We start from the raw sequence: 20,947 nt of genomic DNA, 5'->3' as shown, positions 1-20,947 counted from the left end.
AGGAATGCTGAAATCTTCAGAGGACTGAAGGGAAAACTCAACTATACAAGCTTAAATGTACCCTCAGAGAGGAATGTACAGGAGCTTTTCACACCTATTGGTTCTGCTGGGTTGCTGACTCTAGATGCTGACTCCTAATGACATTAAGTCACCATTAAAAACAGACAAGGTTCTACTGCAGGACAGGTAGAATTTTACATATGAACTGTATACATGTACAGTAATTTAAAATTCCACTTGAGAATTAATAGTAATGGCCTCCCTTTCAGCTAGTCCTCTTCACTTTTGCTCTCACAGCAGCAGTATTGGCTGACACTATCAAAAGCCTTAAGGGGAACAGGTCAGTAGAAAATCTCTGCTCTGTGCTAATATATTTCAGCACCTGAGAAGCAAAAAAGCAGCAATTAAGCACAGCAAAATAAATAATTCAATACTTAATTTGACCTGCCAGGCTGTATTTTTTTTATATCCTACCAGATTGCATTTTAGTTTAGAAGAATTGTCCCTGGAGAGTAATGCTGTGAGAGCCCATAAAATGCTATAGTGCAATATAAGGCAAAAACTCACTCATAAATGCAGCAACTATTGTTTTAAAAAAAGTTTTTATGTTGTCAGAGTCCTGCATATTTCATGAGAAAGCGACAAAGTCCTTCTCTGATTCTTTATGAATTAATCTGCCAACTGATTAGGCAGGTAAAGCAGACATAGATTGGAAGACTAAAATTGTACTGCAGGTACTTGACTTCTAGATGGAACGCAAACCAGACAGAAAGCTAATGCTCTTTTCTGTGGTAAAGGAATTGGCTTCTTTTTAATTGCCTCACAAATAATCCATAGACAGCTTTGAGTGGGAGCAATCCATGTGGCCTTTGAATACATGAATACACATTGAAAATGGGGGGGGGAATTCATGCAAGATGAGACTTAGTAGGATCATAGAACAGCAGTACTCTAACAAGATACTCCTGCATGACTACCAAGTTTATAGGATTATAGAGTAAGGGTAATGTTAATCTGGTGGGAAAAAGTAAAGGCGTCCAGATGGAAGGACTTCCAGTCCTTCCTAGTAAAAGAAGATGAGATGAAAATTGAGGTGACAGGCAACCGCATGTGCACAGGTGGACAGAATTAAAACTAGGAGGAAATAGGTAGAACAAGATTTGAGATGGCTGTCAGCAGCCCAAAAGGTTGAGGGGAACAACAGCAGAAACACCAGAAGGGAATGCTCTGAGCCTCCACGTACGGCTCTGGAAACAAAGGGATACCTGATGCTTCTGGTGCACGTTTGCTATTCTCATTCATCCTCTGTGGCTACTCCAGAAGCCAAGTGGTCTCAAAGCAGCTACACAGACTGGCTCAGTAGTATTACTGAGACTTAAGCGCACTTGTTGAAAGGAGAGTACACCAGGGAGGACGCTGTAAACGCAAACACTTTTTATCTCAGATATATACACACTCTCGTTTACTGAGTAGTCTAGCTTTTTGCTATGCTGATTTCAACCCCTTCTGACATTAATGCAAAGTAGTAAGGTTAAAAAAACAAGCCCCAAAGCAACCACAAACCCCTTTCCTGCTTACTGACACCATTGCCTACCTTCTCTGTGTAGAGTGCATCAGTAAGATCTCAATGTCCTTTATAGAAATGATAAAAAAATTCCCTGCAAGGCTCAGAAAACTGCAGCTTGGGCAGGACAAGCACTGGGAACAGCACCCACAGCATGCTCTCCCCAGTCCCCAATTCTGTCCAGCAGCCAATATTACCCTACAAGAATACTTGTGATGATTTGAAAGATCTAGTTGCTTTAAAAGTAAATAAATAAACTGGCTCTTAAGCTTCTAGAAAATTACTACAACTGCTACTATAGTCTTTCATAGTCCTGGGTTAAAAAATGGGGTGAACATAAACCAGGTGCACTACAAGACTTATTTTATTGCATCTTCCATTTTATAAAGACATTAATGAACATATAAAAATAAATACTCCACTCCTTTGCAATTAAGTTTCTCTCTGGTTGTAAGTACAGTTATTTTTAGTTTTAATTTGGGGTATCTCCCAGAACTGCAGAGCATAATCAGCTCCACCATAACCCTGCATCATCATTATCAAATACCAGCCTATCTTTGGAAAATACACATTTTACATACCGAAGGTCTCAGCAGTCCTTTTTCAGCTGACTGTACATATCAGTTCCTTCGGTCCAGACTTCCAGTACTGCTAAATATTGGCCACCAAGTGGTGCTACAAAGATTTACTCCAAGTGCAGATCTGGTCTGTTAAGTCCAAAACTGTGCTTGCCACAGTCAATACTGCTCCCTTGCAAAGCAAAGGGGATGAGGAAAGGCATGCTGATTTCAAGCCCCATTAAAAATGCAGGAAATAATTCAGTGTTTCCCTCAAACGTAAATGCAACAGAATTTATGAGGAAATCAGATTGCTATTCAAGCTTCTAAGAAGAAATGATAGAAAATGATAAGAAGATAAAAACAAGTACTTGAAAGCATGCATCTGCCTCCAGCCCAGAGCCTCCTTAATGGTGTCTCCCCATTTGACTGCTTTGGAGGTTTCCTATTCATTGTGGTTTAAATTACTTCTCTCTCCACTGAGCTGTACTAGTGCAGGCACAACAGCTTTCTTACGGATCTTGCAGTCATTGTGGAAGATTGTCAGCAATGTTGCAGTAATCAAGAGTATTATTCAAAAGTAATTGCTAATGTGATAACACCAGCCTACAACCGTCTCATCTCTACAGTTTTTCAGCTTCCCTGCTGCTGAGCAAATCTCTTTCACAGCCTTTGAGACATAGGGCACAGTGTAACCGTACTGCTCTCCCTGTGGGAACAGCCAACAACTTACCAGCCAATGTTGAACTCAACGTGAGCATCAAAGAACCCAACAACAGGAGAGGTTGCTGCTTTCCAGCCTTGGATTCTGGCTCGAATCAGTCCTTCTCGTTTGTTATTGCGCACGATTTTCACCAGACCTGGGTATCTTTTATTGACATACTGGTCCAGATTAAATTTTAGCTCAACTGCAGGACAAAAAACCCACACAAATATTCAGAATGAGAAAAGCCCTGCAATGTTATGTTTTACTTTGATTTATTTTGCAACAGAAAGGAAGAGAAATCCTTAAATATTGCTAAACCCTTAGTCAGTCTCACAGATACAAACCAAATACTGCAGTTGTGGCATGGACCATTTCCAGGGGTATCAGCTCGGAGAAATTCTTTATGCATCAGAGACTTGCACATGTTTAATATGGCCTGATGGATTTGAGTATTGTTTTGAAGAGGTGTTTTGTCTAAATATTTTTAAATAATTACTATTTTAATTCTTGGATGATTTGCATTAGGTTACAAGTGGTCTACGGAGAAGCAATTCTGACCTTACAGCAGTCTAACATGGGAGTCTGGTAATTTTTTTTTTTTCTGATTTATGCTATTCAGTAAGAGTCTGAAAAATAACCTAAATGGATTTTGGGTCAAGACCTAATTCAGATCACAATTAATTTCCCTTAATTTTAAGGGTTTTCCCTTAAATATAATTAAGACTCCTTAATACCAGGTTTCTTCCCCCTTGCACTAAATGGATATTGAAGATTTCAAATAAACGACTTCTCTTTTGTTCATTTTCAGGCATTCAACCGCAGACGGAGCAAAACTTATTCACTCCTTTATTCAGCTTCATTCCAATAGGCTTATAAACAGGGAAATTACCAAAATGGTCTCTCTATTTTTTAAAATCAATCTAGTTTGGTAATTCATTTACACTGCAACTTATTCATAATGAGGCTTTTACTCAAACATATTTATTAGGAAAACTAGTAGAAGCTTCCAGGACATTAGAAGCCTCATTCTTCTGATCTATGTTACACAGTAGAATCATTATCATTGGAATCAAAGACCTGATAAATCTCCAGTTATCTAGAAGAATGACAGAGGAAAACCATATAAGAGCTCACTGAGAAACAATGAGTCTAATTCTCCTCTATATTACATTGACTCAAACACTTTGCAATCTCACATAATTACTCCATGGGATACACTGCCATAACTGAAAGCAGAATTTGATTGACAAAAGGTTTCTTAAACCTATAGGTTTTGGAATTTATTTTTGTTCTAGTGATTTATTCACTCAACCTTCCTTTCTCTTTGGGGATCACGTAGAGGAACAACAACTTAAAATTGAAAGATTTAAAGCTGTTGATCTGTGGAGGAAATGCTAAACGTGAGCCTTATTTTAACAAATATGATTTGAGAAGATGCAACAGTTCTAGAAGTCTCAACTATAACACTGCTAGTCACCTGTATCCTAAAAGGTCTTCGAACCTGGCCGTACTGTGAAACTAGTTAGTCAATAGCACCCTTTATGCTCACCAATATTTTGAGGTTTGATTGCTGTAACAGAAGGGTTATTTTTACATTAATGAACCAGATGACCTGAAAGTTGCACATGCTTTGTGCCTATTCTGTTTCATTCTCATAGTCTAACTTACAGCCTGCCTCAAAAAAAAAAAAAAATCAAACTCAAATTCTGGTATTATCAACACCTGTTTAAATCATGAAGAAGCAGAGTGTGCTGCTATGTAAAAAAATAGAAACTATCTTTATGGAAAATCTGTAGCCCCACTTTTCCTTGGAAGCTAAATTTAAAGTTTTAGTCAATGATGATATTCCTCTGGATCTGAAAATGTGGAGAAAAGTATAATTTCTATATTAAAATTGCCTATACAAATATCATTCATCCTGTGAGGATTTCAATGAAATCAGCAGGGTTTATCCACATAATATTTATTTGTTATACAAATAGTTAATATTTACTCACAGCTTCGTGCAAGTGGTTTAATCAACCCTCTCATCAACAAACACAAACTCTTGTAAATTCTATTGACTTCAATAGAGGTATGTTAATTTACACCAACTTATGATCTAGCTTATTAGCCATAAATCAGTAGTTGCAGGTATGACCTTCCTCCCCCAGCTGTTTAAATGCAGAATGATTCAATGCTGTTTCATCCCAACAGTAAAAAAAAAAAAAAAAGCGTTTCAGCTAGTAGTGACCAAACTCCCTTTGATTTACATTTCATGTCCATTAACCACACAGGATACAGTGTTTAAAGGAAAATTTATGTATGTTCACCATTGTCACTGTTGTCATCCACCAGAATGATCTCCTTGAGCAAGTGGGATGGGGTGTGATTCACAACGCTGTGCACAGAGCGCAGGATGACAGAGAGTGCCTCGTTTACAAATATAAAGACCACAGAGATCTGGGGCAGGTCATCTGGGTAGGTCATCTGTTTGCACCTGGAGAGAAGAAAGAAAGAATTGAAGCCCAAGCAGACACTGGGAGGTAAAACACACCAAAGAGTGTCCTCTCTTCATTGCTCTCCAGCATATAGGGACTTGCAGGCTTTGTTCTTTCTAACCCCAAACAAAGATGGGATAAAAGCTCAAAAGAAGCAACATAGCTAGGAGCAGCAACCTTTCCATCAACTCAGCAAAAACCAAAGCGTATCTGCACCCACACAGACTTGCAGCGGCTCTTATTCTCTGGAAGGTTAAAAGCATCTCTTGAAAACCAAAGGAATATCAATGATTTAGCTCAAAAACAACCTGCAGAAGGCCCACAATACTATAGCCTGTCTGTGCTCCCAGGGGAAGCATCAGAAGGTCTGCTGTTAACTCATAATTAGATATCATACTTTTAAAACCAGGACCCACTCAAGCAAATTTTGCATTTGCCCATACAAGGAGCACTTGCCACCCTTTCCGATTTTGCAGTTTGTGCAGCAATAATAAATGCATGATGTTTGTTGTACAGGCATGCACTTACTGAAATAGATCTGCTCCATCTGAGACATTGCCTTGGTAGGCAGCTACATCCTGAGATTCACAATTTGCTTTTGTGCTTGCTCACTGATGCATTTATGTTACTATAGACTATTTTGACAGAAAAACCGAGGCCTGGAGAAGTCACACAGCACAGAGCAGAACCTCCGCTTCCCAAGCCCCCAGCCCACCCCCCTCTGTAACACCATACTGCCTTATTTTAGTGGAATTCTCTCCCACTGGCAAAGACACTAACTTTAAAAAGTTACCATGTGTTCTCACAGTCAAAAGTCATTCAGAATTACCACAGCAATTACTGAACCTGCTCTCTAAAATACTGCTAATGATATCACAAGGAAATGACTTTTCCTGCTCCCATCAAACTTTCTGACCTCTTTGCTCATTACTTCGGCATAACAATCACTTTTTTCCTCCGCCATCAGCAGTCACGGGGATGGGGAGGGTAGCAAATGACTGACTGTTGGGTAACCTCTGGAAATCAGTTATGACTTCTAGTAAAGTACAATTATTCATAATTCCTACTTATCCCAGCACTATTTGCTCAGAGACTTGAGTACTTGTCATTGATTACAGTGTTACCATAGCTACTTACTGGCAGCTTGCTGCTGGTCTGTACCATACAGAGGACCACTGTGTAAAACTTCTGGCTAAGCAGCATTCTTACACAGTCTAAAAATAAACCTGGAACAAGGACAGAGATTTACAGGAGGTGTGAATGATCTGACACAGCCTCCTTTTTAAATTTCTTTTTGAATGTGATTTTCCTCTTGACCACACCAACATACCAAAGAAGTCCATCAGGAATACTTCACTAACAGAAAAGAGCTATCAGCTAAAAACATGGACCTTGCAAGATTTCCCTTGATGAGGGACATCTTTGATCTGACAGCAATTTGCTTCAGAGCCTCACTTGTATCAGCAGGACATAGCGAATTGCATCTCCACAAATTGGACTGGTACCCAGGCAGTGAGTGCATTGCTGGTGGAAGTGAGGCAGAGGAGGGAGCCCACCCTAGGCCACGCATCCTGGTGAGGTCCTGCATCAGCACTCAGAGCTAACAGGAAAGAAGGGAAGCAAAGAAACCATGTAGTCAAAGTCTGGAGACAGCAAGGAGGCTGTGGCAGAGGAGGAGGAGAAGGAGGAAGTACAGCGAGGAGGAGAGGGCAGTCAAAGCAGCACCTGCAATGCAGAGGGACAAGCAATCAAAGGAAAGGTAGGATGAACACAAATGTCAGAAGTAGACAGGCATGTGTGGAAGGACCAAAATATTTTGCCTAGGAAAAGACAAGGAACCACTGAAATAGAACAAGGCCTCAGTGGATTAGGCTGGGCTTCCTTTATCTTCTGATCAAGAAATTTTGCTGAACTTTTCCGGAGTAAAAAGTATTTGTTTTATTGGCAAGTGAACTGAAACACCTGGGCATCCAGCCACATGTTCCTGTCCAGGCTGAAAGGTTGAGCAGGACTAAACCCCAGTGCTTTTCCTCCATCCTCTCCCTTACCTTCTGAGAAAACTGGTATTTCTAATTCAAGCTTTAAAACCAGCACACCTAAACCATAACCTCCACTTTTGGTTTATTTGTTCTTTGTCATATTAAATCAATGCATCATTATCCTACGTGTGACTTCACGGTCTTGCTGGCTCACAAGACTTTTCATGCCTTGGTTCTCAATGATTACTTACATTGTAGGGTACCACGGACTGCTTTAGATAAAAGGCTGTTTTGAATTTGTTAGCCCACCTGGGTTAAGTCATTCCTATCGCTTCTCACCACAACCTACCTTCTGTCTGTTCTCCCCTTTCTTTGTTAGCAGGTCATAGTTGAAAAACTGCATTATGTCTGCATTTGGAAAGAATCGCATATCAGAATACATACCAGAATATCTTGGGCAACCCTGCTGCAACAGGAACATCTAGATGGGTAAAGGCAAACCTCAGAATTTAGCAGTGGTTTAAAAGCTGTCATAACGTTATTTATTACAGCAAGGATGAAGAACAGCAAAAGAAGCTGTCCAGCTGAGTAGACTTTTCAAAGTACAGCAGTGATTTAGGAGTTTACTTCCTGCAGACTTCCAGTCAACCTTGAACTCCCAACTCCTTAAGTCACTTCAGAAAATGAGATGGATGTGCTGAGGTAGTGAAGAGAAAGCACTGGTCCACTAACAAGCACTTCTGATGATGTCTGAGAGCACCAGCAATCCCAGTCAAGGGGCCTTTCCTTAAAAATCAGTGGGTGCTTAAGTGCTTTGTTGGATTGTCGCCCAAGTGCTTCCCAATGTATTCTGTAATTAGATACCAGCCACAGCAATTTACAGTTAATACTTCCTTCATTCCAAGAAATTCTAACCAGCAATTGACACTCTGAGCCAAATAGCGGCATTAGCAAGTCACATGCAAGAATGCACTACCATCAAAGCACAACTACGCCTGCTGCCACCTTACATCCCCCTTGCTTAGCCAGATGCTGACAACAGACCAGGTGCATTGCAATGGAACATTCACTCACTTGTGCCTGTGTGCAAGGTTGAGGAAGTCAGAGTGTCAGAAGGAGACATGAAGTCCTCCTTCGTGCAGCTCTTGGTTTTGGCCCTGGAGCATGGCAGCAGGAGAGAAGTCCCAGGAAAAAAATAAGGCTATAACAACCCTATTGACTTTTAATAAGGCATAGGGCATCCTCTCAGAAAACGGTTGAAGCAGCAGTCTGGAGACAGAGGGAAAGCATCAGGCAAGAAACCTATGAGCTAACAATAGAGGAGCTTAACACAAGATTAGTCACTTTTATTATTTGAGAAGAAAAGTAACCAGAAAGCGAAGACACCAAACTGTACACAGGTGTCCTAGCAAGGCACACCTTTATATGCTTCAACCTTACCACCCAAACAACTTTGGTAAGAAATTAAGAAACCATCCATTTCTGGCAGCCCTGATACTGTGCAGTAAAGTGCTTGGGTGTTTAAGGCAGCCCTGCTTGGGGAGCCCACAGCACCAACACTACGCCCAGCACTCTGCCAGGGAAGGGAGCTGGGTACCACCATGCCCTCCACTTCTCTGCACCAGGTCTGATCACATTATGAACAGTGGCAACCAGGTGAGGGAGGACAATTATAATCATTGATAGCTGAAATGGCCTCATTAATATCTGTCTAACACTACTGAGTTTGGGAAGAACTTAGAGCTTACATTTGACCTCTGTGGTAGCTAACAACAGTCTAAGCTGGCCAGGCATAGCTCACATTTAATACTACTGTGATTATAAATTAGTATTATGAACTGTCATCAGGTCTCACAGTGTATAACCAGCAAAGGACTTCAGGTCTGCGTGAGCAGCAGTGCCTCTCCTCCAGGCACATAGGTATGCTGTAGAGAAACACACCGCTGGATGCATTTAGGACTAGCAATTCCAAGCAACAGCTGATGCCATGGCTAATCATTTTCACAGACCAGCTGAGGATGGATTAGACTTGATATGTGAAATAACCCTTCAGGCACCTTTCATACAAAATGCCAAGCATCAAACCTGAGGCATCCTGCTGTTGTCTTGAGAAGAGTCTTTGAGTGCTCTTGCTCTGTATTTGCTACTGCAGAGCTTGGCTGGCAACCTAGAGGTATTTACTTTGTACATGACAGAGAGCTTGATGTCAGATCATGTTTCTCTATTCTGGAGATCATTTTCACTCATTCTTTCCCTTGCATTAAACTGGTTCCTTAAACAAACATTTCCCAGCCAGCCCCCAAGCCCAACTGTGAGCACTCTCTATGCAGGCATAAGAAAACAGGACAGGCTCTTCAGTTGGCAGATGAGAACCTTGGGAAAAAAATCACATACTAACAGAAAAAAGGTCATAGATTAGAAACTGGGACAATGAGAAAACAAAACTTTCTCAGCTGCACATGAGCCTGCTGATGGCAGCCCTATGAGCATGTAGACAATAAAGGGAAGGAAATTTTCCTTTGTCTGAACTGTCATTTCTTGATAGCTGTATTTACTCTATTTGTATCTGATCCAACAGAAACTTGTAAAGTCCTCTGTTTATCAGAGATGGTCTTACAGTCCATTTGAGCTGCACTATTTTTTGTGAAGGACTGATACTACAGCCATGCGGGTAGTTCAGTGCATTACCAAGGAAAGAAAAATCTTCCCTGCTCTCTTTCTCCTGCCTTCTCTCCTGTCTGCATACTTGCTAAACTCCAAAAACGAGTTTTGCTTGCAGACCTTAATATACTGAGTTTGGAAACGGATTAGGCAATGCATTTAGAGATTTCTGGCAGCTTTACCCTTCAGGAAGAAATGCAAACAAAATTAAAGCTGCTTCATGAATCTTTAAAGTATTTAATACAAGATATGTTTTTTCCAATGAACCACTGGAATGGAGATGACTGTGGGTTTCTCTCCTTCACAAACTTGATAAAATTTCTGGACATGAAGAAATCTCCTCTGCAGTTCTAGCACAAAAAACCCCCAACATGCTCCATTCCTTGAAAGCTGCAGAATAGTCTGTGTTCATGTTTTATAGCCACAGCAGGGGAACGAGGCAGAACAGCACTTCATTGGGTACATGATCAATGAAAGGACAAAGATAAATATTGAAAAGATTATTGAATCCTTGCTCATTAATGCTAACAAATACTACTTTTAATCACCAGGTCAATGTGTATTTTGAACCCGGTTAAACCAAAGGCTCAGAGTAATCTTACATACATGGTTACCTTTTAGTACCTAAATGCTGCTGTGACTTCCGTAGGCACAGACGACTTACAACAGCTAAATCACTAAATTTAGTGGCTAGTTCAATGCCTGATTTCTTTCTCCAGAAAACCACTGAAGCTTTGCAGCTAGTGCTAGATGCAGTAGCAACTTTTCACATGCAGAAATAAACTAGCATTACGTTCCTGTTCCGCATTGGCACAACAGTGAAAATGTGACAAGCTGCAAACATCTCCTTTCCAGCATGGGATTCAACTGCTGACCAGTCCACGGCAAAAGCAATGACAGGCTACAAAACTGATTAGCTTCATGGATCGTGAATCTGTCAGGCAGAGGGCTCCAACTCCTTCCTAATTAATTCTCCTTCTCAATAGAAGGCGTTAACTCTATTATACCATAACATTCTATATTAAGGATGGATTTTTCTGCCCTATCCAAGAGGAAAAAAAAACAGAACAGTAAATTCTTGATTTCAAAACTTGCTTTTACTTTCTCCCTCTGTTTTGCAGCTCAAGGACATCATTTTCTAAGAATCACCTAATATAAATACTCACAACTGTGAACAAGGGAGCAGTGGTACAGAACGCTGATGCTCTACGTATCTTGAGAGAAGCAGCCCATTGTATTTACAACTAAGGCAAAAAGAAAAGCGACAGTTGTTTTCAGAAAAAGCCTAGAAACTATGATGATACCAGAAGACAATTTTTTACCATGGCTATTTCTTCACAGTCTGTGTTGCTTTATGGAAGAGCCGCCACTTTAATTTATCATACAGAGAAAAAAAATCAACATGACCTCCTTTTTCCTGAATTTATTTGCGGACGTGCGGATACAATATAGAGTGCAATTCTTGTTGGTGCTGTAAGCTCAGTAGTCCAAGCAGCTCCAAAAAACCATCAACACTGATGAACAAAGGATTTGGTGGGTGAATTTCCTCCCCTGAGTGACAGCTAAAGAAATTGGGATAGTTTTCACTCCACCTCTGCAAGTACTATAACACTCCTGTGAGTATTTGGACATTCAGCATTAACACTGACTTCCTGTATCCATCCTTTTTTTTGGGTCCTCAGCCAAGAAAGTATTTACCAAAGCGACGAAAGCCAATTTTGAGCTCTACTGCCTGATTCTTCTTGAAGGCACAAAGTGAATGACAGTTTTGCAAGAACTAAATGCAATGCCGAAGAAATGACTGCCTTTTCTATTACTCTAGAGATTATCTTCATAGTATGCGTTATTTAAAACACTCCTCTGTCAGGACTTTACAGTCTGTAAATGGTCAGTTTCCCTGAATAACTTCTACCTGACTTCAGTTGCGCCCTTGGCCACACTCCATGCAGCATGTCCTCAGCAGTTATCCCTGAAGAAGAAATTAATTAAAATAAAGACATCTCCTCAACTGTTCCTGAGTACAAACTGTGTCTGTCCCTCCTGTCACAGTGTTTCAGTGCTTCATTTTAAAGGGTAGTCAGGGGAAGTCAACTAAAATAATCTGTCTTCCAGTTTTTCTGGTACACAGTCATGTTGATGGTCATTTTCAGAGTTATAATAAACGGAGATCTTAAATCTACTCCATACCGCGGGAAATCCCAGCAGCTTTTTTCACATGCCTCCTTGACACATTTTTCCTTATTTTGCATCCAAATGTCTAAGAAAGAAATCATCTGCATTCATCAGAAAGAAATCAGGCCAAATCCTTGTTTCCATGCTGATCTCAAAGAGTTCCTGTATCAAGGCAAAGTGTCCTTTAATATCAACCAGATACAAATGATTGCAATACGCCATGAGTTTACCAGCACACATCTGGTCCTGGAATTTCCTACATTCCCAGGCATGAACAAATGCACTTCATGCCTGTAGGATTTGCAGAATGAAGAACAGCAGCAGCCTTTTCAAAATAAATGTCCTTTATACCTTAGAACTCTCTCTTCTCTGTCCTAATTCCTATGGAAAAGACCAAATTTACAGAAATTTCTGTCCTGTAATACTTCCACGAAGGAGAGCGCCCTTTCAAGCTGGGACACCGACAGTTCCACGGGTAGGTTAAAGCTCCCCATTGTGATAAATAATATTGTAGTTTTGCTTAAGTCATAGGCAGTTGGAAAGAATGTAAGTCTCCAGGTACCCAAGAATGGGGAAGGAGACAGGGCATTATGCATTCAGATATAGGGTTAAGATAAGTATGGGGATGGAGACACCACTTATCTTAGCCATGATTAGCCTCTTCCTGGATGGCACATTCCCGTCCTTATCTGGAAGAGAGGATTAACTGCCCACTTGAGTTTGCAATGTTGCTGAAACAATGGAGCACAAGCACCGGAATAAGAAGTTCAACTGAGAGGAAGACTTTTGAGCCTTCGCACCAGGACCCCCAAGGAAGACCCCTAGACAACAGTGCACAGATGCAAGTGGGAGGGAATAGATGTAAATAACTTCGGGGAAATTATTTAAATATGTATAAGACTTCCGAGAAATGACATGAATATGAATGACTGTCCTAAATAAATTTGTGGAAGTTGGACTAACCGGTGTGCATGCAGGAGGATCACAGAGGTGATCTCCCGCACACCCAGCACTGAAATAAACCTTTGCTTCACAGACTTTGTCCTCTCTTAAAAACTACATAGGTGAATGTTTCTCACACCATGAAGTTGCAATAATACACATGGGACAAGTGTTTCCTGAGAATCATTTTTGTCCTTTTTTCTTTCTTTTTAAGTTCCAGGCCAGTACAACTGGGACTAATTTCTCTGCACAAAAAAAACAACACATGTTTGTATCTCTTGTTTTTTAACACACTTGCTGCTCTATTTGGCTTAACTCCTCCCTTCTCTATGACTAATTATTTTATGTGTATGGTAGAAAGCCCTAAGAACTGTCAATCAGTGACTGATAGCACCATATATATGCATAGTTAACATATGCAGCATGAAGATGGCCCCACTTGTAAAGACTATTAGCCCTTACATTTAGGATTATTAGACTCTTCAAAAGTAGCTGCCACACACATAAAATAAGAGGCCTTGTATTTCAATGAGCTATTTCTGCCTTTCCTCAGGCAAACAATACCAGAAACATGCCATCAGGTCTAATACTCATATTGATTTATACATATAAAAATGCTAAAACTAGTTCCATTCACTTTTAAAACAAGCCCCTTTATTAACATGAAAAATGTCTAAAAGCTGCTCAGATCCTTCTGTAGTAAAAAGTATTTGCCTTTTTTTGGTAACTTAACTTGAGTCACTAATATGTTTTGAAATACCATCTGTAAGAAATTTCCACTCTATCCCCCAGTGTGCCCATTCAGGTCTGCCTGTGGCTGTATGCATGCTGCATCACAAAGCATTAGGCTGATTGAAAATTAATGGAGAAGCTGAAATCTGCTTTCAAATGCTTTTCAAAAAGCCCCAAAGAAAATGTATACTCCATGCGACTTTATTTTTAATGGTGCTGCACTTAAATTTAAGGAAGAGCCCAACTAAATTTCAAGTGACATGCATTCTGCCCAATTTTAGGTGATAAAACACTAATGGCTTATTTAGATTTGTCAAGTGATTCTCAAGATTTTGGAAAGATTCTGGTCCCTGTTCCAATTGGGTTTTTAGCTTGCATCCTTTAAAAGTAAAAACTAGACAAAAGTTGTCTTAAAAAATAAAGTGGTCTTGCAAAATTCTGCTTTGAGATTAGAGAGCTCTTTGAACTTGAAGTTAAGTGAAGTATAAACATCAGTGAAACTAATGAAGTGATACTAAATAAAGGCAAAACTAAAGGCTTTTTGCCAATTCACACACAATAGCAGTACTTTGATTGGAAGTGCTTGCCAGTAAAATATATTCAGAAAACACCACCTTTTGTGCAACTTTTTGAAACTTAATTCTGGGAACTATGCTGTCTATGGAGGACAGAGAATATAGACTCATCTCAGTGCTTCGCCAAAACTAAGACCTCATATTTAAAATAGGGAAGGTTCACAAAGAGCCATTCAAGAAGCCAGAAAACATTTTCTAGGGTGCATTCACAAAAGTGGCTGCTACCCTGCGGCACCAGTTCTTGTTCTTGCCACCGAGGGTCATTACTCTCCAGCTAGCAATGTGAAGTCAGCTACTTAGCTGCATTTCCAACAGTGATTTCTAGCAGATTGCCCATTAAGAAGTACTCTTCCACTCAGGGTGGTACATCAAGATCCCAAAAAAAGATATTTATGTCAAAGGAAGAATTAATCCCAGTGTGTCTGCAAGGAGTGAGAACGTAACAGCTCAGATATCTAAAAGCCGACTACATATCTTAAGATATCACCTTCTCTGAAATGCCTCACCCATCACACTCCAAGACCATGCCAGACGTAAGGGAAAAATAGTGTAGTGGATGAAATCAAAGGCATGATTTTCCATAAATAATGTATAAGACTAAACTCACCATTTTCCATTTGCACAGAACAATTTGCTGTACCCTTGAAGCTATTTGTTATTCAGATAATATGTAAATACAGAAAGTTATCCTTGACTATTAAAAAATTTACTGCAAGTATTTAATATTAAAAATTCAAGGTACTTTTGTTTAATTTTTACTATCTCAGTCCCTCAGCTGGTGCTGTTGGTGCTGGACAGAGGCTGAGTATCACAGTGTTATCCAGAAATGTAGGGCAATAAAAAAGTTTTCAAGGTAACTGCTGCGGAGCTCTTCATGGATTTCATTACAGGTTTGCTGTCACGTCGCAGTGTGGTGGTAAGGAGGAGGATAGAGGAATGCAATCATTTTCCACTATTACTTCAGCTAACAATGTTTTTTATGGTCTTGGGAGGACATACAATGATGTTTGGCAAACAATCCTTTCTTTAATGCACTCCAGCATATTTCACAGGAGACCAGATTTAATCTCTGGTCAAATCCAGTTATGCAGAAGAATGTTTCTTTCTACCTATGTACAAATATAGGACGGTTGGAGGAGTAAACAACCAAATGGGAGGTCAGTCACAAACTGAGTAAACCCATCCCCTCACTGCCTGCCAAAACCATAGTGAGAAGCTCTTCATTTTGCTTTGTCCCAGCAGTTGCAAGGCTGGCTGTAGGCCAGAAAGGTCATGCTTCTCTGGTAATCACAGTATTTGGTGTGCTGAGGTGATGCAGAGGCTGATTCGACTAACGAGCAATGGCCTTGAAATGTTTAAACAGTAGTCACAGCATTTTTCCTCTTGCTTTAAATGATCGATTTCTATCAGAGTGAAAACAGAACAAGTTTATGGTATGTGAGAAGAATTATGGTTCAAATAGAGCAGTGTTCCAAGAACAAATGCATAAAGAACATTGATTTAGCACTGAAAATGGGAGTATTAAATCCATGATGTTTAGATGCTTTATATGGGATTGAGCAGAGAGCCTGGTGGTAGTCGCAGCGTGTTTATAAAAAAGTATGTCTCCAAGTCAAGCAGAGAGGACAAATGAAGGTGCATGCATCGTAAGTATTTCCCTCGGTAGACAGGGGTAGGAAACTGCCTGACAAACTAAGCCTCTTTAACAACAGATGATGGAGCGCATCCAAAGATCTCAACGAAATTTGGATCAGGACCCTGCAAGATAAATCACTGGGCAAAAACAGCTTGGTGAAAACCTAAGAGCGGTCAGATCCTGAAGTGCAGATGGGACTTTACTTCTCTTTACATCTTTCCCAGTGATACTTGTAGGATTGTTCCTATATTATAACTACTTTATGAAATGTCCTTTTCAGGTAAAGCAGTTAAGCATGTCTTAACTTCACTGGGGTTACTTATATACTTAAAATCAGAAACATATTTAAGTGCTTCATTGGACTGGAGCCTAATTGCACTTTTATAGCTTTTGTTTAAATTAAAGGATAGCTAGAGGTGAACAGCACAGTATTCAACAATTTCATGCAGTTAGAAGTTAAATGTTAACAACAGTTTCTTACCTTCTAATTATTTTGAGCACTTCAGAAAATTCTTGCATTTTAATTTAATTTTGGCTACATTTAGAAATAAAAACACTTTGTAAAAATCCAGCCACATTTACCGTCTAGCACAAAGCTAACATCTAGGGTGCACATTTCATGCCAGCGAAACACTGAACGTATGGGGATTTTTTATATTTATGAGCCGCCATCCTAATTCAGAAAAAACAGGTCAGCATATGCTTACTCTTCACTCAGGTTGACAGAAATTAGGCACATATCCTAGACCAGACAACATACTTAAGTATGATTGTGAGTTTGAGGGGGCCAAGGACACACGCTAGTTCTTTCCTGACTCTGAGAAGCTATGGCCATTGTAGCACTTCAACATTCGTGCACTGTTCCTGCCCAAATCCGCCTGCTGAGAACCAACTTCCTTTATCACTGTAAGTTGTCTGATTCGTGCACTGTTCCTGCCCAAATCCGCCTCCTGAGAACCAACTTCCTTTTTCACTGTAAGTTGTCTGGTGTTTTTTCCTACTTGCCCATAGACCATAGACATTTTGAAGTCACATCCTCAGTGTTTGCAGATTGAAACTAATTTGGCATCAGAAAGAAATCTAGAAGTGAATGCTCTCCACTGGAGGAACAGATTATTCCATTAACTGTCTGCCCAGCAGACTGAGGCTGTGTTCACAACCATGCCCTCCTTCATACCTCATATATGAACAGACACATTCAACGTGTTCCATCCAGCCTATTTGCTCAAATCTGTACTTAGAGAAGCTTTCCCCGCACTGCTTCCAGAGATTCCCAGAACTGTCAGGCAAAGGAGCTGAGTACTCCTCTATAGGCAAACAGAACACAAATTCCCTGTCTCTTGGGTACATGTGGGTTAATAACACCAAGGCAACGAGCCAATGAACTAGCTGTAGGTCATGCATTTGTTTTCAGGCGGTGTACAAAATACAGGAGCAAAATTTCAATGTCATTTTTATCTTGAGTTTAATGTAAACTGCACCATGACCCTCTGGGAGAACTGTGTCCTAATGAAACATCCACAGAGGAGATAAAAGCCTACTCCAGTTGCTGAATGAGACAACTCTTCACTTTGTGGATGGAAATAACTAAAATTTATGCCTTTCCTCTGGAATTTTAGGGGTACAGTCTAACCTAGCAACAGCACCCAAGGGTATTTTAGTGCACTGTTTTAATTATTATTGCTGCTATTAATATTCTACCATTAGTCAAGCCTGAACCATAGTCACTGCCAGAGAGGTGTGTTTCATACTACCCTAGAGGCTAGCCCAATGCTAGGTCATTCTGAAGACAAAATACATAAATGCGGACTCACAAAAGTCTGAGAGCGTAGAATAAATAATATACTCATCCCTTGGAGCAAAGAAGAAAATAAACTAATTAAGGAACTATTTGACAAGCTGAAGGCATCTCACACAGGTAAAATGCAACTCCAGAGGGCTTCGTTTCTAGAAGCTGAGAAACAGGGAGCTTTGTGTGTAAGCAATATACAGAGATAAAGTCTCCTGTAATCTAAAGCTGCCTAATGCCTCATTGATAAATCCTGCCACTCCACCACCAAAATTGTAGGTGCACTTCCTAGACCAAGGGGATGTGGATTTTGCCTGATATCTGCATGACAGTTGTCCTGATTTTCTCTGTTTAATTCAGACATATAAGGAGAGATATGTATTTGTGCTGAGTAGGCAGCTCTGCTGTTCTCCTCCATTGAATGGCTTCCGGTCATTGCTTAAGTGATCCCTACACAATATATCAGCTGTATCATAATTCTCTACAGAAATAAGAGAATAATGTTTCCTCCTCTTCTGTCACTATCGCTAACCTTCTGCTGATCAAGGGCCTTCCAGCTTGCTTTCTAGGGAGGGGAGATAAGAAACAATGATTCAGAGTATTTTTCCAAGCGTTATTTTCTTGTATATACTAATCTATACACCAGAGGTGGTCACAATAATGTACAGAGGATTCTTAACCTAAGAAATTGCAACCCATACCAACTTTCTTTGCAAAGAGTAATATTTGACTGGAATATTCATTAATTATAGACTTAGGCTAGTGATCTTTTTAAGACAGAGCATTTACTTGCACACTGAATGAAAAAAAAAAACCAAACTAGAAACACAGAACATGCCATGTGTTTCCCCAGTGACTCTGCCTTTACAATACTTCAGCTAGTTAAAAGCTCCATCACAAGTTTTGGTGAAAAACGAAATTTTCCAGTTGAGTTTCTCCAGTGTTCACATGACCATTCCTCTCAATGCACAGAATCATCAAGAACCACAGAGATCAGGAATCTGATTTTACACCCTGATCTCCTTCTGCTATATGCACAGAGTGGGTTTTTCATCACCTTGGAGTTCTGAGCCTTAGTAACACATACTGCATGATGCCTGCTTCACAAGGCTTATTTAAATATGCCTGGACAGCCAAGAAATAGACAACAGTGATCAGCCTGGTGCTGGCTTTACAAAGGAGGCAACAAGGCACAGGCCTGGAGCTCCTGCTCCTCAGGGCTTACACCATATTTAAGAGAAGTCTCTAGGTGGGAATGTTCAGCTGCTGCAGGATTTCTTGTGGCCAAAAGGATGCAGGCCAAAATTGCATAACGATTTCTTATTAAGACAGCTAGTTGATTTGGTAGAAAATGAGGGAAAAGAATGTACAGACTGCATGGGAAACAACTGTCCCTGGACCTCCTTTAGAGTCAAATTCGGCAAGGTGACCTAGTTTGACTATAGTTTCTTTTTGAGACCACAGCAGAAGGTTTAGAAGCAATATAACAGAAGCCAAGAATTTTTCAGAAAGCTGGAGGAATAGAAAATAGAGGCCCTATACTTCAACATCATAAAACCACCAAACAATTTAAGTAGCAGGTGCTGTTTCAAAGAAACAAAACCTTGGAAAGCATCTAGGATCAAGCTAATCAAGAAAGGGAGCTTACATTTGCGAGCCTCTAACTGTCAGGTACTTCTAGCTCTGGTTAGTTTTAAGAGTCTCTCACTTTTACTAGCATTAAATTCAATCAAAACAGGAGACATGGGCAAAACAAGCAAGAACTGGCACTATTAAAATGAAACACTGCATCAACTTGGAGTTCACGATTCAGTTTTATTTCAGACAGAAGAGTAAATTGTCTGACATTTTGGCCTGTTCATGTTTTTATCACAAAGACACAAACAACAACTAAAAAACCTTCATTTTATTTGACCTGAAACCTTGACTTTCTTATACTATGAAATCTATCCAAATAAAAGAGGAACCAAAACTAGCTAATTTTTAAAGTTACACCAGGAAGGCATTTAGAGATAACACAAATCTCACATTGTCAGCAGAACTAAATTCGCATACACTTTTCAAGAAAGAAAAGGGGAACATCATCTCAAACCACTAGGAGAATTCCGTCAAAGCCGTTAAGAAGGACATCAGGTGTAGTGTAACAGAGATACATGCAAGGAAATATAAAATTAAAAGAAATACCACCCTGAATTAATTGCCTGACTTGTTCTGTTACTTCTTTTTATCCTGTAATGTGATATCATAACATAACATGACAGTTCAGAAATTTACAGGAATACCCTTTTCTCCCTGGAAGTGATAGCAGACAACAATCAACCATGGGCCCAGGGGAGGGAAATTAAAGAAACTTTAAAATACCAACACACAGCTGCAGACAACTGCAAGTTATAGTTGGATCTCAGTAGTGCTTCTACATTACAGATATGTATTTACCTGTGAAAAAATAGCAGACACAATTTGAAGACAGTACACCACCATTGCTCTTCTTAAGGAGGAAATACTCCTTCTGCTGTGAAAATACCGTGCCTATCTGTTTTCAAGTTCAGAAAATTACTACAGTGTCTAAAGTATACTTTTTTAAAAAAAAGGTAATGGTGTTTAAGGCATCTGTAGATGTGCAGGTCACGCGAGACACATTTAACCTTATGATCTGTAAGAAAAACAGGGATGCAAAACAGCTTTTTGATCATCTTTTCTTTTCCTCCCAGCTGAAAACTGTGCTGCATCCAGTTTTACCCCCACAGCTGCTGGGTGGGGAACCTTACCCAGGCTGCCCATGCTGGCAGGTCATTCTTCAACATGGCCTGCTAACACAGACATTCCTTCTTGTTTCTGTATGCCTACAAGCATTTAACATTTTGAATTGGATTCACCTGAAATCCTGTTTAAGCTGGCTGTCCTAGGCTCCTGAGGGAGGGACCTCCAGAGGACATTACACAATATATATCGTAAGCAATGCTACCATGTCTTCTTCTTCTCCGTTGACTATAAAGGCAGTCAAGTTGATCACCTTAAATTAGATGTCTAATTTCTAGTCAATGTTATGCAACCCACCTTAGGAAAATTATTCATATATTCAAGAGTATGTTCTGGTGCAGACAAATTGCAGGGAATGGCTTCCAGTCTTACTGCATTTAAACACAGCATTGCA

At 40.0% G+C, this 20,947-nt stretch overlaps 1 protein-coding gene across 1 annotated transcript in view; it reads right to left on the bottom strand.

The window, feature by feature from the left end:
* Positions 1 to 20,947, bottom strand: part of LOC104159516 (polypeptide N-acetylgalactosaminyltransferase 9) — a gene marked incomplete at both ends in the record, with an annotated part of 80,548 nt that overhangs the window by 19,595 nt on the left and 40,006 nt on the right. Inside the window, 2 exons of the mRNA XM_009697448.1 lie at positions 2,855 to 3,029; positions 5,140 to 5,306. Coding sequence (XP_009695750.1) covers positions 2,855 to 3,029; positions 5,140 to 5,306 — 342 coding nt within the window. The remainder of the gene's footprint in view (positions 1 to 2,854; positions 3,030 to 5,139; positions 5,307 to 20,947) is intronic.

The sequence above is a fragment of the Cariama cristata genome, unplaced genomic scaffold (genome assembly GCF_000690535.1).
Source record: "Cariama cristata isolate BGI_N322 unplaced genomic scaffold, ASM69053v1 scaffold19153, whole genome shotgun sequence".
In the NCBI taxonomy this organism is placed as follows: Eukaryota; Metazoa; Chordata; class Aves; order Cariamiformes; family Cariamidae; genus Cariama; species Cariama cristata.
The sequence above is the reverse complement of the archived record's forward strand: the minus strand, read 5'-3'. Positions and strand labels throughout refer to the sequence as shown.